The sequence below is a fragment of the Carcharodon carcharias genome, chromosome 20 (genome assembly GCF_017639515.1).
Source record: "Carcharodon carcharias isolate sCarCar2 chromosome 20, sCarCar2.pri, whole genome shotgun sequence".
NCBI lineage: Eukaryota > Metazoa > Chordata > Chondrichthyes > Lamniformes > Lamnidae > Carcharodon > Carcharodon carcharias.
In genome coordinates this window covers 72,796,958-72,822,790 of record NC_054486.1, presented here as the reverse complement: position 1 = coordinate 72,822,790, position 25,833 = coordinate 72,796,958, and the positions used below count along the sequence as shown (strand labels likewise).

The 25,833-nt window shown below is 41.9% G+C and overlaps 1 protein-coding gene across 10 annotated transcripts in view; it reads left to right on the top strand.

Annotated features, from left to right (window-relative positions):
- The window catches only part of mark3a (MAP/microtubule affinity-regulating kinase 3a), a 226,615-nt gene that overhangs the window by 988 nt on the left and 199,794 nt on the right, over positions 1–25,833 (top strand). For 7 of the 10 annotated variants that reach the window (XR_005946216.1, XM_041213919.1, XM_041213917.1 and 4 more), the window contains exons 1-3: positions 4–605; positions 3,742–3,936; positions 7,845–7,898. Coding sequence is in view for 9 of the 10 variants with exons in the window: in XM_041213919.1 (XP_041069853.1) it covers positions 555–605; positions 3,742–3,936; positions 7,845–7,898 (300 nt within the window). In the remaining variant the exon portion in view is untranslated. Of the gene's footprint in view, positions 1–3; positions 606–3,741; positions 3,937–7,844; positions 7,899–25,833 lie in introns of those variants that run through there. The other 3 variants (XM_041213916.1, XM_041213914.1, XM_041213913.1) reach the window with 2 other exon arrangements.

Sequence of the window (25,833 nt, the reverse complement as noted above, 5' to 3'; positions counted from 1 at the left end):
CCCCCTCCTCCCTCCTCCCCTCAAACCCCCGGTTCGGCTTCCCTCCTCTCCGGCGGCCTGTGACATCGCTCCCTCCCTGCCCCGCGGTCTCCATGTTAGAGGGCGAGGAGCGGCGTCCGAAACGTCCAGTCTTTCGCGTCCGGAGCCCTCGGGGCCTGGAAGCTGTGCGGCGGTGGCGGCGGCGGCCGGTGAGCGCTGGCCGCTGAAGCCGGGCCTTGTTATTGAGGCTGTGGCAAAGTGAGTTACCGGGACGGTAGAGCTCGGCGATCGGCGGCGCCGGGAAGCAAATGCACTTGAATATCTCCTAAATCTCTTTGCACATTATCTAGATGTTGGAAAAATGTGGACGGATCTAAAGGATATTCGGCTTTACTAGGCGTGTAGACGCTGCTGGATGTCACTAGGTACGAGATAACTACAATCCGCCGGGCCCCGACTTCAGTTGCCAGCCCATTGCCTGTGAACATTTCGCCACTCATGTTCTGTGGAACCGAGTCTTCTACAATTATTTGGGCAACGGTGTTAAATTGAAACTAGGAGGAAAAGAAAACAAAATGTCTACTCGAACGCCATTACCAACAGTGAATGAACGCGAAACAGAGCATGTAAGTAATCTTCATTAGGGTGAAAGAGACCCAGGATGAGGGAACATGGAATATCGTACCCCCCCCCCCCCCCCTTAATTTGAGAGACTAAAAGCCCAACTTGGCCTTGATCACGGAATGAACTTGGGCCATGGTTTGCAAATGTTCTGCCGGTCAACTGGAACAGTTGGGCTCTTTTGAAAAGCTTTTCTGGAGGGGATTTGGGTGTCCAGTTTAACTCGTTCACATCCTGCTGATTTGTGCGCGTCTTTGCTTTCCACACCCCTCATTGTGTCAACATGGCAAAGGGTAGCTGACAGGTTTGGGGGGGAACATCGCGGAGATGTTAGATTTGACTGAATTCGTTGAGTGTCAAGCGAGCAGCTAGTTCACATTTACGGGATTGACAGTTAAAAAGAATTGAAAAGGAACCCGTTTATTTAAAACAGTGGCTCTTTATTATGCCTGTCATGGTTTCACATTAAGCCTATTTAAAAGGAATGTATTTATCAAGGAACAGTATAGTAGTTAAGAGCTAAACTTTTAAAGCCCTACAGTTTTTCTACTGGCCTTCATCTTTTAAAATAGGGTAGCTTGCCTGTTGCAACTAGTATGGCGATCAGAAGGTATTACAAAAACTTGGAGTTGTATACTTTCAGTGTAGTCCCTCATGGAATTGAAGATGATCTATTACTAATTACCATGCTGGAAGATTGATTTTAAAAACAAGTTCCACTGTTAATACAAAAGCTACTTTTATACACTGAAGATCATAGGGGACATTGAGTATGTTAGTGATCGGTTCCGTTGTTAGCGTAAACTAGTTTGGCATTTGTTATAACCAAGGAATTGAGTAAAGCATAATGGGTGTTTGTAATTGTCCGTTTCAAGTGCAAAAACATCCAAGAATGCAATTACAGGTTTTGTCCTTGCAAATTTATTTTGTCTGGAGAACATTGAGGCATATGATACAGAGGTGAAGAATTTCCATGTATGTATTCACATTCTCAAGACAAAGTGCTTCGCAGCCAATGAATTACTTATGAAATATAGCCACTTTGTTTTGTGGCAGGCAGTTTGCACACAGCAAGGCTCCACAAATATCAATGTGACTACATAGTGAGTTGTTGTGGAATGAATGTTTTGCAGGACATTGGGAACTCTCTTTGGAAAAAGTGGTCTCAAACCCACAACCCTGAATGAGAGGCAAGAGCTAAGCTAACTTAATGCCCATCATTGGTAGTAGTGGAGGTAATTTGAGATCACACATTTGCTGGTGCTGCTAGTGGTTTGGTTAATTTAAGGTGATGGTGTAAGGGGAGAGAAATAGGAATTTTGAAAAAAATAATCTCGTGTACCATTGAAGTCTGTTCTGAAAGAGTTTGCAGGAAAAAATCATTTTTTTGGCAGTGTTTTTCTATGCTGAGTATGTTTAGGATATGTATATTGTGTGTGTCTCTATTTTTATATACATAGCGGTTCAGCTTTTGAAGTGTAGTTACTTGTAATGTGGGGAATGTGCCAGCTGATTTGTCCCAACAAGGCCCTACCAACAGCAGTAAGGTAAATGATGAGCTAACCTGTTTTAGTAATGCTACTTGAGTGGTAAATGCTAGCTAGGACACTGGGAGATCTCCCCTTTTTAAGTTTTGTAAATTTTCACAGTTACACCCAAAGCTTTTGTCAAATATTCTTTATCTTTTAACTAATTTTATCTAAATATATCTGGATAGTAATATTAGGCTGTATCAATTCATCCAGTTAAGTGGCCTTTTTCAGCCTTCTGAGATGATGTTTTAGATTATCCACTGTATTACCCAGTAAGCTACTTGATGCGATTTTGAGTTACTTTGTCAGACTGAGGCTGTGCTCAGCATCACCTGGCAAAGAATAAAGATACAGGTTTTGATTTGTGAATTTGGCCAATTTATGGTAGCTCATGGGGAGACAGTGGTGGAGTGGTAATGTCACTAAACTAGTAATCCAGAAGCCCAGGCTAATGTCCTTGGGACATGGGTTCAAATCCACCAAGGCAGCTGATGATATTTCAATTCAATTCAATTAAAACTGGAGTTGAAAGCTAGTCTCACTAATGGTGACCATGGAACTATCATCATAAAAAACCCATCTGGTTCAGTAAGTCCTTGAGGGAAGGGAATCTGCCATCCTTACCTCATCTAGCCTCATTGTGACTCCAGACCCACAGCAAGGTGGTTAATTCCTAACTGCCCTTGAAATGGCCTAGCAAGTCACTCAGTTCAAGGAGAATTAGGCCTTGCCAATGGCACCTACATCCTATGAAAGATAAGTTTAGAAAACTGTACATATCTGTAAGCATGAGAGAGTTGGAGCAGGGGGAATAGCCTTATTGACAACTTTTTTTGCTGCCAAAGCATCACCTGCATCTGATACCATCTTTTTCCTCTATGCTGAAACTTCTTTGCAGACCCTGTTTATCTCCTTGCCATCCTTGCCCATCTCCATTTTCCACATTATAATTGATGCAAAACATAATGCCCCTCGTTGGCCAACGGTCATTATCCCAATCAATGCCATCGTTGTCATTTTTCTTATGACCCATCAAGTTGATTATAGGAAACTGTGGGCTTCTAAAATTCTCCATTGCCTTGACCCACGCTACCTTTACCAGTGAACTAATCCAATGTCAGCCAACTCCACATTCCACATTGACAGCTGCTTCTTGAGCCACAGGAATGCAGGAGCTCTTTCTCCCAGCTTCTGTCTTACTACATCTTTTAATGCTTTCTTAAGATTCTTCCCAGTACTTGTCCCTTGTTGTGTTTACTCATAGTCTGCCACCCAGGAAATGCTTTGAAGATTCTTCATACTAGGATTGCTAGAAATTTCTGGCAAAGATATTTCAGATTTAATTTAAAATAGCACACTGCAGAAATTTCAAATTTCTCCTTTCATGAAGAGCAGAACAAAAGCTTGACTAAAGAGATAATTTTATTTTTGGGCTAAGTTTGGGCTGAAAGGTATTGCTTTCAAGGTACATGTCAATAATGCAATAAGCGCTCACGTTTTTAATTCCTTAAATTCTTAAAACCTAGATTTCCGACTTGGGTTCCTTTTGACATTTCATTTTAAAATCCTGACGTTTTTAAACTAGTATCCTTGTTTTCCTCCCCATCAGCACACTTCTCATATGGATAGCCGCTCAGAAGTTTCATCTCGGTCAACCCGCTCGGTGGGAGCTCGATGCCGGAATTCAATTACGTCCTGCGCTGATGAGCAGCCGCACATAGGAAACTATAGGCTTCTAAAAACCATCGGCAAAGGAAATTTCGCCAAGGTGAAGCTGGCTAGACATATCCTCACTGGAAGAGAGGTAAGGTGGTCTGCAATGACCTAGTTCATTGATTTTTGTTTTGTATGTTGGACCTTCACTGGTTGAATTATTCCTTCTATTATAGTTTAGAATTTCTTCTTATTTTTAAGTTTTAACATTCTTTTTCCTGGCTCAATAGCAAATGCTTCTGAGCCCCTGCTGGTCTTAAGTCAACCTTTAGCAAATATGTACAAGCTGTCTTGGGTGCCTTTTTCTGTTTCCTCTTCTTGCTTATGAGGAAGTGCATACCTTTCACTAGGTGCCTCCCATTACGATGGAGTTGGGAAACTCACCATTTGAAATTAAGTATAAACCAGCCAAATACTGAAATATTTTCATTTATACTTTTTAAATAAACTGTAAGTTATGTGTGTATCTTCAGAAGGTGTTGATAGAGTATCCCCTAAACCTCTCATAAAATAGTTTAGTGAAAGAAAAATCTGCAGTTGAGCCTTTTTTAGACAGGTCACATATTCTGGACATCACCAAGAGTGCTTACTTTCACATCAATGACATTAGCTGCCATCATTTTCAACTCTCCTCCGTCTCAGATGAAACTCTCATCAGTCCCTTTGCCACCTCCAAATTCAGCTTCTCCAACATGTTCATTGACAGCCTCCAAATGTCATAAACTCCAATTTATCCATATTTCCACTCTGTGCCCTATCCTGCACTAAGCACCTATTGCCCTCATCTTTGTTCACCTTCACTGTCCCTATTATCTCCTCACACGTTAACCTGAAAATTGCCATACCTGTTTACAAAGTTCAGAGTACAGAAGCATAGTGGTTATGTTAATAAACTAGTAATACAGAAGCTAGAACTAATAGACCAGAGATATGGATTCAAATCCTACATTGGCAGGGGAATTTAAATTCAATTGTATTAAATAAATCTGGATATAAAGAGCTAGCATCTATAATGGTAACCATGAAACTTCTGGATTGTCATCAAAATTCATCTGATTCATTAATATCCTTTTAGGGAAGGAAATTTGCCAACCTCACCCAGTCTTGCTATATGTAACTCCAGACCCACAGCAATGTAATGTGGTTAAATTTTAGCTCCTCTGAAATGGTCCAACAAGCCACCCAATTGTTTTCAAGAAGGTAGTTGACCACCGCCTTTTCAAGGATAATTAGGAATGGGCAATAAATGCTGGCCTTGTCAGTATCCCATTATTCCCAAATATTCCATGATTGAATGCAAAAAAAAAACCCTTCAAAACCTTATCATACCTAACTTCTGGAAATTCTTTCCTAATCTTAGATACCGCTCACATCCTTCATACCTGTCGTACTGTTTATTCCCACCCTGAACTATCATCAGTTGTAGATCCTACAGCTTTCTTAGCCTGTGATCTAGAAATGCTCTCCATAAATACGTCTAACCTTGCTACCTTTTTCTCTAATGAAAACATTCTCCACCATCTATCCTCCTTTCCTAACACTTGCGTAGCTACTGCTTAGGGTTTGCTTATGTACCCCCTTATATGAACTATCTTTTATCAATAAAAATTGTTTTTTTTAACTGTATAAAATTTGTAGAACTAGCTGCAATGTTTAGTATGATTTATTTATAATCTACAGTACAGAAACAAGGCACTTAGTCCAACAACTTAATGGTAGTATCAATAAGTTCATTACAAAAGTCATGGTGTAAAAAGCCAATCGGTCCATCAAACTCGCCGCTTTAGCACATTACTCCCCAGTCATTTTATTTTGAGTAATCACAATGATTTTGCTACTCTTGCGTTACTGCAAAATTTCATTAACTCCACTGCCTGTACTATTCCTTCCTGGAATAGTAGTATGTTACACCACATAAGGAAGCCATCGGGACAGCGCTCGTTCTCTGCGCAAACTGTCTACCTATTTCCATTCGCCTGCCCTTTCGCATTCATTTTTTCTTTTTCAATATTTATCCACTCCTCTATTAAAAATTATAACACTGCATCAGTCACTCTGATTGGTAGGAAGTGCCATTTCCTAACAACACTTTGATATTGCATTACAATAGTCATTACACTGCAAAAATACTCCAGTGACTATTTGGGCCGCCCTGAGGTCTTGAAAGGTGTTAAATAAATGCAAGCTTTTCTTGCTTGCTTGCTTTCTTTTTGATGAGGGATAATTCTTTTTGAATTCTTTGTTTGTTATTTAATGCACACTGTTGTTAAATCCCTCCTGTCTGAAAAACATTCATTAACCATGATTGATTTATTCCAGCTATTTATCAATCTTTCAGTAACAAGTCCTACTTTGTGTACTTTGAAGTAATTGTCTAAATTTGGGGTCCCTCTTTTTCTTGGACGGCTTGGAATTAATGCAATGAGTAGTTGAGCTCTGCAGGTCAGGAAGATCCTAAGCTCAAGCTCTGGTCCTGGCTGAGTAGTTTGATTTCATCTGATTTGGTTATTGACCTCAGCACCCTTAGCTTTGGGAAGGGAGAATAGGGCAGGATTTCTGCTGCAGAAAATGTGTTTGTAGACATAATGTAAGATCATGATATATAATAAGAATAGGCTGTGCTGTGCCCATGTGTTTTATTTTTAAAAATTCTTTGATAGATGTGGGTGTCGCTGACTAGGCCAGCATTTATTACCTATCCCTAATACCCTAACAAGGCTCAGTGTTGAGGCCTAATATGTTAAAAGTGGCCACTGAACAATGTACAAGTATTTGAGAGTGTTTGCCTATGTTACTGTACTTTATTTCAGGAGATGGTGGGAGAAAATTAATTGAGATGACAATGTACTGATTTTATTAAGCTTACTGCCACCAGTACCAGCTTCCCTAATGTTTCCTCATAGGATGGGCTCCATGGTATATGAAAGATATTAAGACTTGGGTAGGTACAATACAGATTCAGTAGGATGCTGCATGCTATGAGGAAATACCAATTTAAGGAAGGACTTGGGGAAAATCGGACTTTTTTCATTAAAACAACAGATTATTAGATGATATTTATGATAGGATAGAAAGCTGGTTCCAGTAGATGATAAAAGTATGGGCTGTCGATTTAAAGAGATTTATGAAAAGAGGGCAGGAGAGCTCCTTCACAAATAATTGTAAGGCTGTGGGCTTCAATTCCTGGGTCAGTGGTTGAAGCATTCAAAATTACACTGGATAAGCAGATGAAGAAAAATGGGAACAGTGTGCGTAAATATGATATACAATTATCAGCTCATGTGGAGGATAAAAGTCACCAAGGATGGATGGGTTGGACCCAATGGCCTGTTGTGTGTGGTCACATTATGTATTTCAGTATTGCTGTTTCGTCATGCAATTACAGAACATTGTTCGTGATGTGGTAACCAAAGCTGTGTGTGATATTATGAGACTCTAACCAATACATTGCACAACCTTGGTGGAACTTCAATAAACTGATATTCTTTTGTTCTGGTGATTGGATCCTAGCATTCTTAAGTTCTTTGCCACTGATTATTTGACCCAGATGCAACACTCTAAATGTAGTTGTATTTAATTTTGTTGGCCCCATTTTGACCAAATGCATAACTAACTCCATTCCTTTTCCAAATCTTTATTTGCAACTATTTTTTTCCTGCAGCTTAGCACAATTTTGTATCAATGATAAAATATGCTTGTATACTATTTAAACTACCACCGCCATTAGCAACGACAGACCTAAATATCATCTTGGCACTGTATAGCTCAAAATGGCTCCTCTAGCGTTCACGTTCATGTTGTATCTTGGTTAAAATGCAAATGTTTATTAAACACTTTAAACCTGTATGTATGCAATATATTTCAAGACAGAAATTGAGACTGTATTGTTGTTGTACTCTGTTGATTCCCTATTAACAGAAACAGAAGTTGCATAACTCAAACATTAAATTAGATTTAAAAAATCAAGTTTTTATTCATTCCTAAATTTTGTTCTTCTAGGTTGCAATAAAAATTATCGACAAAACACAGCTGAACCCCACCAGTTTGCAAAAGGTAAGGAATTGTGGTTGTTTTGGAAGCACCTATTTTCTTTAAATTTCTTTTAAGGTCTATTTGTACTTCATTATTTTACTGTGGCTTGGTGTATGCTGTGAATATAGCTATATTTCAAAGCAAGCACGTACACAAGCCTGCTTGAAATAAACATTGGCAGACTTGTTTTGTGATGCATGTTTTTTTAAAAGAAAAAAACATTAAAAATCAAGAACCTAATGCCTCATAACGATTAATTATAGCATACAAGGTTGAAAAACATGGGTGTGTTTTGTGAGAAAGGAGAAAGTATATTCTAAAGGTTGAATGCTGTAAAGCATTTTGATTCATTGTTATATTGTCTGTGACACAGGTGATGAAAGAGTGTGTTTTAAAAAATTCGTTCACGGGATGTGAGCATTGATCGGAAGGCCAGTGTTTGTTGCCCATCCCTAATTGCCCTTCAGAAGGTGGTGCTGAGTCATCTCCTTGAACCAGTGCAGTTCATTTTGTGTAGGTACACTTGCTATGCTGTTAGGAAGGTAGTTCCAGGCTTTTGACCCAGTGACAGTGATGGAGCAGTGATATAGTTCCAATTCAGGACGATGTGGGTAGCTTGGAGGACAGCTGGCAGGTGGTGGTGTTCCATGTGTCTACTGCCCTTGTCCTTCTGGGTGATAGAGGTCATTGGTTTGAAAGGTGCTGTTGAAGGAGAATTGATAAGTTGCTGCCGTCCAGCTTGAAGATGGTACACACTGCTGCTACTGTGCATTCGTGATGAGGTGTTTAAAGTGGTGGGTGGGGTACCAATCAACTGGACTGCTTTGTCCAGGATGGCGTCAAGCTTCTCGAGTATTGTTAGTGCTGCAATCATCCAGGCAAGTGGAGAGTATTCCATCACACTTGTGCCTTGTAGATAGTTGGTAGGTTTTGTGGAGTCAGGTGGTGCATTATTGGCTGCAGAATTTCCAGCTGCTGAGCTGCTCTTGTCCCAATATTTATATGGCTGGTCAATAATAACACCCCCTTCACCCCTACCTCCCAACACCATGCTAATGGTGGAAAATTCATTGATGGTAATGCAATTGAACATCAAAGGGTAATGATTAGATTCTCTTGTTGGAGATGGCCATTGCCTGGCACGAATGTTGTTTTTCACTTATCAGCCCAAGCCTGAATGTTGTCCAGGTCTTGCAGCATGCAGGCACGGACTGCTTCAGTAGCTGAGAGTTGCAAATGGGACTGAACAGTGCAATCATCATCAGACATCCTACTTCTGATCCTATGTTGGACAGAAGGTCATTGATGAAATAGCTGAAGATAATTGGGGCCTGGGCCATTACCCTGAGTACTTAGGGCTAAGTTGATTGATCTCCAGCAACCACAATCATTTTCCTTTGTGCTGTGTCTGGCTAGGGATGCAGCTAGTCTTCAGTACTATAGCAGGGATGTTGTCAGGGTCCATAACTTTATTGCTGGATCTAGCGTGTTCAGCTGTTTCTTGATGTCACGTGGAGTGAATTGAATTGGCTGAAGACTGGCAATTGTGATGCTGGTATCTTCAAGAGGAGGCCAAGATGGATCATCCACTCGGCACTTCTGGCTGAAGATGGAAACAGATGCTTCAGCCTTTTCTTTATCATAGACATGCTGGATTCCATCATCACTGAGGATGTTGTGGAGCCTCCTCCAGTTAGTTGGTTAATTGTCCACCAGCTTTTGCCACTGGATGTGGAGCTTTAATCTGATCCGTTGTTTGTGGGATTGTTTATCTTTGTTTGTTCAGCATGCATGCTGAACAGGAGAAGCAGTATGTAGTCATGTGTTGTAGCTTCACCAGGTTGGCGTTTCATTTTTAGGTACCCTGATGCTGCTTCTAGCATGCTTTCCTGCATGCCTTATTTGTATGAGGGTTGAACCCCTGGCTTGATGCTAATTGTAAATTGAGAGATATGCCAAGCCTTGAAGTTACAGATTGTGGTTGAATACCATTCATCTGCTGTTGATTGCCCACAGTGCCTCAAGGGTGCCCGGTTTTGAGTTGCTAGATCTGTTCTGAATCTGTCCTATTTAGCACAGTGGTAGTGCTATAAGCAAGGCGTCATCAGAGATCGCCTACAACACTGGCAAGAAAAAAGGTACCAGCAGAGATCATCACGCACCGCCGGCAAGAACAAATTCATCTGCAGCAGTTGAGGTAGACTTTGCCTTTCCAGAATCGGCTTGTTCAGCCATCAAGAGAAGTGCAGCAGATGATACCATCTGACATCACCAAAGTTTTGAAGTTGCCATCATCTCACAGGTGGAAGGATGCTAATCAATGTTACACAATATACTGGGGAGATATCCTCAGTGTGAAGATGGAACATTGTCTTCATAAAGATTGTACAATGACCCTACCAATATTGTTGTGGGCTGATGCCTCCACAATAGGTCGATTGGTGAGGGCAGAGGTAGGTTTTTCTCTCTCATTGATTCTCTCACTATCTGCCTCATGTCCAGTCTGGCAGATCTGTCCCTCAGGACTCAGCCAGTTTAGTCAGTAGTGGCGCTACCAAGCCACTCTGGATATTAAAGTCCCCAACACAAGAGTACATTCTGTGTCTTTGCCACCCTCAGTGCTTCTTCCAAATGATGTTCAACATGGAGGGGTACAGATTCATCAGCAGAGGGAGGGTGATAGGAGGTAATCAGAAGAGGTTTCCTTGCCCATGTTTGACTTGATGGCATGAGACTTTTTGGGATCCATAGTCACTGTTGAGGACTTCCCAGGGCTACCCCCTCCGAACTGTATATCACTGTGCTGCCACCTCTGGTATGTCTTTCCTGATAGTGGCACAGGATATACCCAAGAACAGTGATAGAGGAGTCTGAGACATTGGCTGTAAGGTATGATTCGGTGAATATGACACTGTTAGGCTGTTGCTCTCCCAATTTTGGCACGTCCCCAGATGTTAATGAGGATGAGTTTGCAGGGTCAACTGGCCAGAGTGTGCTTAGGCCCTTTAAGGTGCTTTGGTCCATAATGTGGTCCAACCAGTTTTATTCTTCTTTGATTTTTCTGTCATGGTTTGATACAACTGAGTGTCCTGTTAGACCACTTCAGAGGGCAGTTAAGAGTCAACCACATTGCAGTGGATCAGGAGTCACATATAAGCTGGACCAGTCACCAGGATGGAAGATTTACTTTCCTAAAGGACTTAATGAACCAAATGGGTTTTTACAACAGTCTGATCACCATTACTGAGAGCTTTTTAATCCATTTTTATCAATTAAATTTAAATTCCACCAGTTACCTTGGTGGGATTCAATCCCATGGGCATAATTACATGGCCCCGTCGCAGTGAGCTATTTAAAAGTCCATTAACTTTGGCAGGACTATAAAATCCCGCCGGTGTAAAATTTCACCCCACATCTCCAGAGCATTAGTCTGAGTTTCTGGATTACTAAATCCAATAAATTTAACATCGTGCTACCTTTCCCACAATCACGACAAAATTGCTGAAGTTAGAGAGCAAACAGTGTTCTTACTAGGATAAATCCAATAATTCTGTTGTTTAGGTAGGACACATGGAAAAGATTTCATTGACGTCACACCTTCAAATGAAGTTTTTTTTTACTGTGACTAATAATGTGTGTAAATTGTGAAATAATTTGGTTTTGTTTTGTGTAATTATTAAGTATGTCAGTTCAGAACTTTATGTACTTCATTGCCTTCAGACTGGTACAAGGAGAATTGCAAGGCCTTGAAACCAAATTAAGTTTAGCCAATCATAGCACGGTACAGCACAGAAGGAGGCTATTCTTCACATCATAGCATCTCTTTAAAAGAGCTATCCAATTAGTCCCACACCCCTGTTCATTCCCCATAGCCCTGTATGTTTCCCTTTTCAAAGTTACTATTGAATCTGATTTCATCACGTTTTAAGTAAGAGAGCATTCCAGATCAAAATTTTGCATAAAAATATTTCCTTGTGTCATCTCTGGTTCTTTTGCAAGTCACCTTAAATTAGTGTACCCTGATTACTTTTTTTATTCATTCATAGAAACTAGGAGCAGGAGTCGGCCATTTGGCCCTTCGAGCCTGCTCCGCCATTCAATATGATCATGGCTGATCATCCAACTCAATAGCCAGCTCCTGCTTTCTCCCCATACCCTTTGATCCCTTTCGCCCCAAGAACTATATCTAACTCCTTCTTGAAAACATACAACTACTTTCTGTGGTAATAAATTCCACAGGCTCACCACTCTTTGGGTGAAGAAATTTCTCCTCATCTCAGTCCTAAATGGTCTACCCCATATCCTCAGACTCTGACCCCCTGGTTCTGGACTCCCCCACCATCGGGAACATCCTTCCTGCATCTACCCTGTCTAGTCCTGTTAGAATTTAATAGGTTTCTTTGAGATCCCCCCCTCATTCTTCTGAACTCCAGTGAATACAATCCCAATGAACTCAATCACTCCTCATATGTCAGTCCTGCCATCCCAGGAATCAGTCGGGTAAACCTTCGCTGCACTCCATCTATAGCAATTACATCCTTCCTCAGATAAGGAGACCACAACTGCACACAATATTCCGGGTGTGGTCTCACCAAGGCCCTGTATAATTGCAGCAAGACATCTCTTCCTGTACTCAAATCCTCTGGCTATGAAAGCCAACATACCATTTGCCTTCTTTACCCCCTGCTGCACCTGCATGCTTACCTTCAGCGACTGGTGTACAAGAACACCCAGGCCTCGTTGCACATTCCCCTCTCTCAATTTATAGCTATTCAGATAATAATCTGCCTTCCTGTTTTTGCTACCAAAATGGATAACCACATTTATCCACATTATACTGCATCTGCCATGCATTTGCCCACTCACTCAGCTTGAACAAATCACACTGAAGCATCTCTGCATCCTCCTCACAGCTCACTCTCCCACCCAGCTTTGTGTCATCTGCAAATTTGGAGATATTACATTTAATTCCCTCATCTAAATCATTAATATATATTGTGAATAACTGGGGTCCCAGCACCAATCCCTGCGGTACCCTATTAGTCACTGTCTGCCATTTGGAAAAAGACCTGTTTATTCCGACTCATTGTTTCCTGTCTGCCAGCCAGTTTTCTATCCATCTCAATACACTACCCCCAATCCCAAGTGCTTTAATTTTACATGCCAATCTCTTATGTGGGACTTTGTCTAAAGCCTTCTGAAAGTCCAAATAAACCACATCCACTGCTTCCCCTCATCAACTCCACTAGTTACATCCTCGAAAAATTCCAGTAGATTTGTCAAGCATGATTTCCCTTTCATAAATCCATGCTGACTCTGTCTGATTCTGCCCCTGTTTTCCAAGTGCTCAGCTATCAAATCTTTTATAATGGACCCTAGAATTTTCCCCAATACCCACGTCAGGCTGGTACTGGTCTATAATTCCCTGTTTTCTCTCTCCCTCCCTTTTTAAATAGTGGGATGTGGGCTTTGCTGGCTGGGTCAGCATTTATTGCCCATCCCTAGTTGCCCTTGAGAAGGTGGTGGTGAGCTGCCTTCTTGAACTGCTGCAGTCCACAGTGCGGTTAGGAAGGGAGTTCCAGGATTTTAACCCAGCAACAGTGAAGGAACGGCGATATGTTTCCAAGTCAGGATGGTGAGTGACTTGGAGGGGAACTTCCAGGTGGTAGTATTCCCCATCTATCTGTTGCCCTGCCCTTCTAAATGGTAGTGGTCGTGGGTTTGGAAGGTGCTGTCTAAGGAGCCTTGGTGAATTCCTGCAGTGCATCTTGTAGATGGCACATACTGCTGTTACTGTGCGTCATTGGTGGAGGGAGTGGGTGTGGTGCCAATCAAGCTGGCTGCTTTGTCCTGGATAGTGTCAAGCTTCTTGAGTGTTGTGGGAGCTGCACTCATCCAGGCAAGTAGGGAGTATTCCATCACACTCCTGACTTGTGCCGTGTAGATGGTGGACACCCTTTGGGGAGTCAGGAGTTGAGTCACTCAATGCGTGATTCCTAGCCTCTGACCTGCTCTTGTAGCCGCAGTATTTATATGGCTAGTCCAGTTCAGTTTCTGGTCAATGGTAACCTCTAGGATATTGATAATGGGGGATTCAGTGATGGTAATACAATTGAACATCAAGGGACGATGGTTGGATTCTCTCTTGTTGGAGATGTTCATTGCCTGACACTTGTGTGGTGTGAATGACACTTGCCACTTGTCAGCCCAAACCTGGATATTGTCCAGGTGTTGCTGCATTTGGACATGGACTGCTTCTGTATCTGAGCAGTCTCGAATTGTGCTAAACTTTGTGCTAACATCAGTGAACATCCTCACTTCTGACCTTATGATGGAAGGGAGATTGTTGATGAAGCAGCTGAAGATGGTTGGGCCAAGGACACTACACTGAGAAATTCCTGCAGTGATGTCCTGGAGCTGAGCTGACTGACTTCCAATAACCACAACCATCTTCTTTTGTGCTAGGTATGACTCCAACCAGCAGAGAGTTTTCCCCTTGATTCCCATTGACTCCAGTTTTGCTAGGGCTCCTTGATGTCAAATGTGGCCTGAATGTTAAGGGCAGTAATTCTCATCTCACCTCAGGAGTTCAGCTCTTTTGTCCATGTTTGAACCAAGGCTGTGATGAGGCTTGGAGCTGAGTGGTCCTGGCAGAAACCAAACTGGGCATCAGTGAGCAGGTTATTGCTAAACAAATGCCACTTGATAGCACTGTTGATGACCCCTTCCATTACTTTATTGATGATGGAGAGTAGAATGATGGGGCGGTAATTGGCCGGGTTGGATTTGTCCAGTTTTTTGTGTACAGGATATACCTGGGCAATTTTCCACATATCTGGGTAGATGCCAGTGTTGTAACTGTATTGGAACAGCTTGGCTAGGGCTGCGGCAAGTTCTGGAGCACATGTTTTCAGTATTACTGCCGGAATATTGTCAGGACCCATAGCCTTTGCAGTATACAGTGCCTTCAGCCATTTCTTGATATCACATGGAGTGAATCGAAATGGCTGAAAACTGGCATCTCTGGGGAGGCTGAGATGGATCATCCACTCGGCCCTTCTGGCTGAAGATTGTAACAAATGCTTCAGCCTTTTCTTTTGCACTGATGTGCTGGGCTCCTCCATCATTGAGAATGGGTATTTTCGTGGAGCTTCCTCCTCCAGTGAGTTGTTTAATTGTCCATCACCATTTACGACTAGATGTGGCAGGACTGCAGAGCTTAGATCTGATCCTTTGGTTGTGGGATTGCTTAGCTCTGTCTATTACTTGCTGCTTATGCTTGTTTGGTACACAAGTAGTCCTGTGTTCTAGCTTCAGCAGGTTGGCACCTCATTTTTAGGTATGCCTGATGCTGCTCCTGACATGCCCTCCTGCACTCGTCATTGAACCAAGGTTGAACCCCTGGTTTGGTGGTAATGGTAGAGTGGGGGATATGCCGGGCCATAAGGTTACAGATTGTGTTCGAGTTCAGTTCTGCTACTGCAGGTGGCCCACAGCGCTTCACGGATGCCAGTTTTAAGTTACTCGATCTGTTTGAAATCTATCCCGTTTAGCATGGTGGTAGTGCCACACAACATGATGGAGAGTATTCTCAATGTGAAGGTGAGACTTTGTCTCCACAAGGACTGTGCGGTGGTCACTCCTACTGATACTGTCGTGGACAGATGCATCTGCGGCAGGCAGGTTGGTAGGATGAGGTCAGGTATGTTTTTCCCTCTTGTTGGTTCCCTCACCACCTGCCACAGACCCAGTCTAGCAGCTATGTCCTTTAGGACCTTCCTGCCACTGGAAACAGTTTCTTCTTATTTACTGTATCAAAATCGTTCATGGTTCTGAACCTTTCAAATACCCTCTTGTTCTCCTTAGAGCTAAGAAGATTAACTCCACCTTCTCCAATCTTTCCATAACTGAAATCTTTCATCCATGGTGCCACTCTAGTCAATCTTTTCTGTTCCCCCTCTAAAACCTTGATCTGCAAAATGAAGTGTGGTGCTCAAAATTGAACTAACTACCTTAGCTGAGACCTAATTCTCTGACTCTATTAGTAAAGTCAAGGATCCTGTATTCATTTTTAGCAGCTTTCCCAGCTGTCCTGCCACCTTCAAACATTCTCTGTTCCTGCACCTCCTTTAAAATCGTATTGGTTGGTTTATATTTCCTTCTCTCATTCTTCTACACAAATGTATCACTTCACACTTTGCTGTGATAAATTTCATCTGCCGTGTGCCTGTCCATTTATTAACCTGTCTAGGTCCTCCTGAAGTCTGTTACTCTCTACATTGTTTATTACATTCCTGAATTTTGTGTCATCTGCAAAGTTCAAAATTATATCTTGTATATCCATGACAATATATATATATCAAAAAAAGTAATATGACACTTGCGCGTTGAGTTTCTGACAGGAAGAGTTAATGCTCTCCATTTTCAAGTTTTTATTGGCATTTCTATTTATTAAAAATAGAACGTACGCAAATGCACATCTTGAATGTTTACCTTGAACCTTTCGTTAGACAATTAAACAAAATGTCAATAAATAAAACCATAATTAGGAAGCTCATGTAAAAGACTGTAAATTATCCTGTTCTCTAATTTCTTTGACTTAATTTGTTAAAATCTTCATGTTTAACCAATGTACAGACCTTATGTTTTAAAAGTGAAAATTTTCAACAGCATTGAATGTTCAGAGATATTTAAAGCAGAAAATTGATGGAATTCTCAGAGGGTTTTGGACATTTGCCCACATTGCAAATACCATATCTTGGATATCATTGGGTGCAGGCAATTCTGCAAGGGTAAGGAGAACAGCCTGATGTTGTGGTACATATGTGAACCAATGACATAGTCAGAAAAGAGTTGAAGTCCTTAATGAAGGCTTGAAGTTTGATGAGAGGAGAGTTAGGGGGAGAAGGAATTGTTGGTTTCCTCTTTCTCACCTGACAGAAACTGGTTCTTGCTCTACTACAAGGAAAGGAGCTAGCTGTTTGGTGAATATCTGGTAAGTGGGCAAGTTCTATTTTATCCCTAAGGTTTAAAATAGTACACAATTTGACGGTAAAGTTAATAAAATATATAAGAAAGCATCATAAATAAGTGATTATAATTAAGTAATTATTTAAAACACATTAAGAATGGCAGAACATGTGATGTGCCAAGGCTGCAGCATGTGGGAGCTCCTGGATAACATTGTGATGCAGGGCAAACACGTCTGCAGTAAGTGTATGCAGCTTGAGGAACTTTGGCTCAGGGTCATTGAATTGAAGGCTGAGTTGTAGGCTCTGCAACACATCAGGGAAGGGGAAAGTTACCTGGATGCTTTATACCAGGAGGTATTCACACCATTTAGGGTAGGGTCTTCTGATTTGGCCAGTGGCCAGGGACAGGAGGGTGTGACTGCGAGTGAGGCAGGTAAGGGAACCCAGAGGGCAGGAGTGTGAGCCTTTGCAATTGTCCAACAGGTTTGAGGTTCTCTCAGTTTAATTGGATGAGAGTGGGGACTGCAGTGTGGATGAGCAAACTGACCATGGCACCATGGTACAGGAAACTATCCAAGGTGGTGGGGGGGAAGCAATAAGGAATGTTGTGGTAGTAGAGGACAGTATCGTAACGGGGATTGACATTGTTCTCTGTAGCAAAGAGCAAGAGTCCAGATGGCTTTGTTGCCTGCCCGGTGGCAGGGTTTGGGACATCTGCTCAGGGCTGGAGAAGAACTTGCAGTGGGAGGGGGAGGATCCAGTGGTCGTGGTCCATGTAGGTACCAACAACATAGGCAAGGTAAGGAAGGAGGCTCTGTGTCGTCAGTATGACACACTAGGCACCAAATTAAGAAGCAGAAGTTCAAAAGTAATAATTTCTGGATTGTTACCTGAGCCACATGCAACTTGACCTAGGACAAGTAAGATTAGAGAAATTGTGTGGCTCAAAGACGGGTATAGGAGAAGTGGGTTCCAGTTTGTGGGACACTGGCACCAATATTGAGGAAAGTGGGATCTGTACCGTTGGGACAGTCTACACCTGAACCGTACTGGGGCTGGTGTCCTCATGAGCCATCTAACTAGGGAAGTGGAGAGGGTTTTAAACTGAATAGTGGAGGCAAGGGATCAAATTTGGGAAGATGTGGTAAACCGAAGAAATAGAGACAAGGCAAGAGAGACAGGTAGTAATGTGGACAATGATAAACGGACTGTGACAGGAAGGGACAGAGAGCACAAATCTAAGAGTAAATCAGCAGATAAGGCTTGATGCTACAAAATTAATAAAGGCTTTGTATCTAAACACATGTAGCATTCGAAACAAAACAGAAGAACTGATAGCACAAATAGAAATAAATAAGTAAATAAGTACGATCTGATAGCCATTACAGAGACATGGCTGCAGGATGACATGGCTTAGGACCTCAATATTGAAGGGTATGTGATATTTAGGAAGGACAGGAAGTTAGGAAAAGGTGGAGGGCTGGCTGTTAATTAATGATACCACATTAGAGAGGGATGACTTGGGTTCAGGAAACCAGGATGTAGAAGTGGTTTGGGTTGAGATGAGGAATGATAAAAGCAAGAAGTCACTTGTGGGATAAAAACAGAAAATGCTAGAAAATCTCAGCAGGTCTGACAGCATCTGTGGAGAGAGAAACAGAGTTAATGTTTTGAGTCCGTATGACTCTTAAGAGCTAAAAAGAGCTTTAAGTCACTTGTGGGAGTGGTGTACAGGCCCCCTAATTGTAACTACACAGTAGGACAGAGTATAAAAGAAGACTTAATGAGAGCTTGCCAGAAAGGCACAGCAATAATCATTGGTGATTTTAATCTACATATAGACTGGAAAAATCAGATGGGCAAAGGTAGTGTAGATAAGGAGTTCATAGAATGTTTTTGGGATAGATTCATAGAACAGCACATTCTGGAGCCAACCAGAGAGCAGGCTATAATAGACCTGGTATTGTGCAACGAGATGGGATTAATTGATGACTTCCTAGTGAAGGCACCCCTAGGTAACAGCGATCGTAATATGATTGAATTTTACATTTATTTTGAGGGAGAAATGAGTGCGTCCAAGACTAGTATTTTAAACTTAAATAAGGGTAATTATGAGGGCATGAGAGCTAGCTAAAGTGAACTGACAAATGAGGTTAAGGGATATGTCAATAGAAGTTCAGTGACAGATATTTAAAGGGATATTTCAGAATACACAGAATATATACATTCCAATGAGAAATTAAAGTTCCAAGGGGAGGCCCCACCATCCGTGGTTAATTACAAAAGTTAAAGACAGTATCAAACTTAAAGAAAAAGCATATGATTATGCAAAGATAGGTGGCAGGTCAGAAGATTGGGAAGAATACAAAAAAACAGCAAATGATGACAAAGATTAATAAGGAGGGAAAAATTAGAGTATGAGAGAAAGCGAGCTAATAATGTAAAGATGGATCGTAAGAGTTTCTATAGATATTTAAATAAATTTAAAAAGAAACAAGGACCCCTTGTTTCAGCAGGAAACTACAGGCCAGTTAGCCTAACATCTGTCATAGGGAAAATGTTAGAAGCTATTATTAAAGAAGTGATAGCAGGGCACTTAGAAAAATTCAAGGCAATCAGGCAGAGTCAACATGGTTTTATAAAAGGGAATTCATGTTTAACCAATTTATTGGAGTTCTTTGAAGGACTCACAAGTGCTGTGGATATAGGTGGATGCACTGTAATTAGATTTCCAGAAGGCCTTTGATGAAGTGCCACATCAAAGATTATTGCGAAAATAAAAGCTCATGGTGTAGGGGGTAATATATTGGCATGGATAGAAGATTGGCTAGCTAATAGGAAGCAGATAGTTTCTGGTTGGCAGAATGTGACGTGTGGTGTGCTACAGGTATCAGTGTTGGGGCCTCAACTTTTTCCAATTTATATAAGTGACTTGGATGAAGGGACTGAAGGAATGGTTGTTAAATTTGCTGACGACACAAAGATAGGTAGGAAAGTAAATTGTGAAAAGGACGTACAGAGGCTACAAAGTGACATGGATAGATTAAGTGAGTGGGCAAAGATCTGGCAAATGGAGTATAATGTGGGAAAATGTGAAGTTGTTCATTTTGACAGGAAGAATAAAAAAGAAGCTTGTTATCCAAATGGTGAGAAATTGCAGAGCTCTGAGGTGCAGAGGGTTCTGGGTGTATTAGTGCATGATTCACAAAAGGTTAGTATGCAGGTACAGCAGATAATTAGGAAAACTAATAGAATGTTATCATTTACTGTGAGGGGAATTGATTACAAAAGTAGGGAGGTTTTACTTAAGTTGTACAGTGCATTGGTGAGACCACATCTAGAGTAGTGTACACAATACTGGTCTCCTTATTTAAAGGAAGATATAAATGTGTTAGAAGCAGTTTATAGAAGGTTTACTAGACTAATACCAGGAATGGTTGGGTTGTCCTATGAGGAAAGGCTGGACAGGTTAGGTTTGTATCCACTGGAACTTAGAAGGGTAAGAGGCGACTTAATTGAAACCTTTAAGATCCTGAGGGGTCTTGACAGGGTGGATGTGGAGAGGATGTTTCCTCTTGTGGGAGAATCTAGAACTAGGGGTCACTGTTTAAAGATAAGCGGTTGCTCATTTAAGACAGGGATGAAGAGAAATATTTTTTGCTGAGGGTTGAGTCTTTGGAACTCTCTTCCTCAAAAGGCAATGGAAGCAGAGCCTTTAAATATTTTTAAGGCAGAGCTAGATAGATTCTTGATTAACAAGGAGGGTGAAAGGTTATCGGGAGTATGGAGGAATGCGGAGTTGAGGTTACATTCAGATCAGCGATGATCATACTGAATGGCAGAGCAGGCTTGAGGGGCCAAGTGGCCCACTCCTAATTTGTGTGTTTGTATGATCTACATGGGGTGCTGCTGCTATAACACTTCAGATCTCAGCACTTGCCTTATCACACTACGCAGCTGAGTACTGTGCATTTGTTTGGCAAAGGTCATCACACCCATCTTGTGGGCGCTCAGCTGAATGCAACAATGTGCATCATAAATGGAACCCTCTGTTCACCACACCTCCTCTAGCTTTCTCTCTTCGCAAACATCATCCCACCGCACATCTGCCGACTGACGAAACCCACAAGCTGTTTGAATCCATCCATGCTGCACCTCACTTACCACTCTATGATGACATTTCAACCCACCTTCTGCCTGCCTTCCATCTCAGCGATCCTTACGGAACACCCTTCCTGAGCAAGATATGCCAGCAGACATTTGTTTAGATCAAGGAATGAGAAATGTGGGAAGCCACTAATGTTTTTTTTTATTAAACCCCTCCTATCGAATGGCAAACTTTGAACTACCATGGCGAGTCTGGTCCTTGCTAAACAGGTTCAGTACCGACCAAAGGCCCTGTGCAGTCAACCTCCACTGCTGGGGCCTCAGTGTAAACCCCTTGTGAATTTGTACAGCATTATTTGTGCCTTCTACTTACTGAGGAGTTTCTCCTCTTCAGACTAAATGGTGAACTAATCACCTTAAACTCCGCAAATGAGGTTATTGCTTGGCTTTGGGGGTTTACATTTGCTAAATAAATAAATTTCTCACTTGGAGTTGCATGAGTTTATAAGTTACAACCAGCATGTATTTGTTAATGTTAAGTTGTGCCTGACTAATGTAAGTTAGTCACTTGAAGGAACAGAGGGTAATCAGTAGATGTTCTATACAACAACACCAGTAAATTAGGGGGAGCTAAAGGACTTGCATCGTATCCTTATTTTCAAAATGGTCTTGTTTGTACATTAAACCAGATGAATCAAATATTCCTGCAGCATTCCTTTTCTCACTTTGACATGGGATCATGCTTAAATCTGGAGCCCTGCCAGCAGGATATAATTTTAGTTCATTTTCTGTTTATTAGGTTCCTTATTTCTTTGTCATTTCATGGCCTTTTACCATCAAAGAAGGGATGACCTAATCCTGGAATCTGCTGCACTGGCAGCCTGCACAGTGTGAGGTGACTGCTTTCAGGATGGAGCACTTGGAAGATCCCAGCCAAATTGTGGTGGATTAATGTCCTGCAGACCTTCTCTCTGTGCATTGCAGCTGCTAATGTTTGACGTGCTGGAGGTTGCTTAGGGGTTGCTGGCAGCTCATTGATACTGGATGTACTGGTGAATTAGGGCTGCCAGATCTGGTTTGATGCATTCCTGGAGATTTAACCACATGGCATCTATATAAGCTATATCTGTAGTGCCAGAGAAACCCCTTCAACCATGTGATAGAGCTGTGGAAGCATTTCATCCCAGAGATAAATGTCTCCATTACACAAGCTGTTTTTGCACCTGCTGCTACTTGCACTTACCCGCTTCTCTGCTGTTTTTAAACTGTAAATATAGTTTGTGCTTTGAAAGCTGGCCATTGTTTGCAATTTTTAAGCGTTGTGGTTTCAAGGGGCAGTTTGTATCCAATATAATGTAAGTTATTTGGAACTGTCAGTAAGTGCCTGTTGTTTTGCAAGGTTTGAATTTTTTTGATGGTGTCTACTTGTACAGGTTTCACTACATTGACTTTCAAAAACCATTTGAAAATGTACCACATAAAACATCTGGGAAAACAGAAGCATATGGTATTAAAAGGATGGTGGTAACTTGGGTACTTAATTGGCTAAGAGTAGAAAGCAGAAAGTAGTGGTGAAGAGATGTTTTTCTGATTGAAGTGAAGTATGTAATGGGGTCCCTAAGGATTCAGTATTAGGACATTACTTTTCTTGTTATGTAATTGTATTGGACTTGGGTAAAGAGGGTACCATTTTGATACAAAACTTGGCAACATAGTTAATGAGCAGAATAATAGACTTCAGGAGCACGTTGATAGACTGATGAAATGGGCAGATGCATAGCTAATGCAATTTAACGTGAATAAGTGTGAAGTGATACACTTTGGGAGGAACAGCATAAAGATGCAGTTTAATCTAAATGATGCTAATATTGAGGGGGGTGCAAAAGCAGAGGAACTTGGGTTGCATATTCAGAAACCTTTGAAGATGGCAAGGAAAGTTAATAAAGCTGTTGAGAAAGTATATGGGATACTTAACCTTGTAAACTGGGACATTGAACCCAAAGATAAGGGATCTTTAATGTCTAGTTAGTTCACAGCTGGATTATTTTCGACAGTTCTGGGCAGCATACATTTGGAAAGATGTCAAGGACCTGGAAAAGGTAGAATGGAGGTTTGTACAATTATACCAGAGATAATGGAGTTCAGATATATGGAAAGATTGGGGAAGCTGGGTTTGTTCTCCTTAGAGAAGGGAATGTAAAGGGGAGACCTAATAGAGGTATTCAAAATTGTGAGGGGTTTTAATAAAGTAGGGAGAAACTGTTTCCTTATCAACTGGCTCAGTGTTATGTAATGGCAAGTGGTATGCACCAGGCTGACTAAATCCCAGAGGGAAACTTGGCCACGCTATTGCAACGATTTTGCAATTTTTATTTATTACAAAAAGATTTCTGCATCGAAGTCAGAAATAACAAGTCCGCTACTGCCTTTAGAGATTTTAAATTAAAACATTTATTAACAGAAGAAATGAAAACTTAAGCGCACAAGATTTCCTTTACGCAGTTACATTTTGTTTTATAACAGTTCCCACAAGATTTATACTTAACTAGACTCCCAGCTGCACACAGGCAACAGTCCAAAATAGATTATTAATCTATAAAAAATCCTGCAAGATTAGCACAAGCACCCACTGTTGCTCTAAGGGAGGTATTTCACAGCTTCTCTCTCCCTCTCACTGGACAATGGACTCCTAAGGCTTCTAAAAACCCTTGCACTCTGGAACAAGAGGCTAGAGGCTGCTTCTTCACAAGCATGTTTCACACTGTCAAGAACTCACATGGCCACACCCTATACAAGCTTTCCATCTCCTTCTTTAAATATATTTCCCCCCTTTTGATCTGTAAATCCCATTGTTTCCACCTGACTTTGGAATTTATTTTTTCCAGAATATAAAACTCTTTTATGTTGTGATTATGGCCAGCACTTCTGGGAAAAATAAATGTAATAACTTTACAACGTTGTAAACATCTTACCATGTCCCTTTAAAAAGCCAACAACAACTTGTCCACTTGTCCAACAATGCAAATTCCATTTTAATTAGATAAAAGCAAAAAACTGCGGATGCTAGGAATCCAAAACAAAAATAAAAATACCTGGAAAAACTCAGCAAGTCTGGCATCATCTGCAGAGAGGAACACAGTTAACATTTTGAGTTCGTATGACTCTTCAACAGAACTAAGTAAAAATAGAAAAGAGGTGAAATATAAGCTGGTTTGGGGGTGGGGAGACAGGTGGAGCTGGATAGAGGGCTAGTGATAGCCAAAAGATGTCATAGACAAAAGGACAAAGAGCTTTGAAGGTGGTGATATTATCTAAGGAATGTGCTAATTAAGGGTAGAAAGCAGGACAAACAAGGTACAGATAGCCCTAGTGGGGATGGGGTGGGGTGAAGGGAAGAGATCGAAATAGGCTGAAAGGTAGAGGTAAAACAATGGATGGAAATATATTTAAAAATAATGGAAATAGGTGGGAAAAGAAAAATCTATATAAATTATTGGAAAAAAAAGGGGGGGATCGGAAAGGGGGTGGGGATGGAGGAGAAAGTTTATGATCTAAAATTGTTGAACTTAATATTCAGTCCGGAAGGCTGTAAAGTGCCTAGTCGGAAGATGAGGTGCTATTCCTCCAGTTTGCGTGGAGCTTCACTGGAACAATGCAGTAGGCCAAGGATGGACATGTGGGCATGAGAGCAGGGTGGAGTGTTGAAATGGCAAGCGATAGGGAGGTCTGGGTCATGCTTGTGGACAGACCGAAGGTGTTCCGCAAAGCAGTTACCCAGTCTGCGTTTGGTGTCTCCAATTTAGAGGAAACTGCTTTGGGAGCAGCGAAGGCCGTAGACTAAATTGAGGGAAGTGCAAGTGAAATGCTACTTCACTTGAAAGGAGCGTTTGGGCCCTTGGATGGTGAAGAGAGGGGAAGTAAAAGGGCAGGTGTTGCACCTTCTGCAGTTGCATGGGAAGGTGCCGTGGGAGGGGGTCGAGGTGTAGGGGGTGATGGAGGAGTGGACCAGGGTGTCCCAGAGGGAACGACCCCTGCAGAATGCCATCGGCGGGGGGGAGGGGGGGGTGGGGGGGTGAAGGGAAGATGTGTTTGGTGGTGGCATCATGCTGGTTGGCAGAAATGGCGGAAGATGATCCTTTGAATGCAGAGGCTGGTGGGGTGATAAGTGAGGACAAGGGGGACCCTATCATGTTTCTGGGAGGGAGAGGAAGGTGTGAGGGCTGGTGCGCAGGAGATGGGCCGGACACAGTTGAGGGCCCTGTCAACCACCATGGGTGGAAAACCTCAGTTAAGAAAGAAGGAAGACATGTCAGAGGAACGGTTTTTGAAAGTGGCATCATCAGAACAGATGCGACGGAGGCGAAGGAACTAAGAGAATGAGATGGAGTCCTTACAGGAAGCGGGGTGTGAGGAGCTGTAGTCAGGGGAGCTGTGGGAGTCGGTAGGCTTGTAATGAATATTGGTAGACAGTCTATCACCAGAAATTGAGACTGAGAGGTCAAGGAAGGGAAGGGACATGTCAGAGATGGACCATGTGAAAATGATGGAGGGGTGGAAATTGGAAGCAAAATTAATAAATTTTTCCAGGTCCAGACGAGAGCATGAAGCAGCTCCAAAGCAATCATCGATGTACTGGAGAAAGAGTTGTGGGAGGGGGCCTGAGTAGGAATGGGACAAGGAATGTTCCACATACCCCATAAAAAGACAGGCATAACTGGGGCCCATGCAGATACTTATAGCCACACCTTTTATTTGGATTAAGTGAGAGGAGTTTAAGGAGAAATTGTTCAGTGTGAGAACAAGTTCAGCCACACGGAGGAGAGTAGTTGTGGATGGGGATTGTTCGGGTCTCTGTTGAGGAAGAAGCGGAGAGCCAT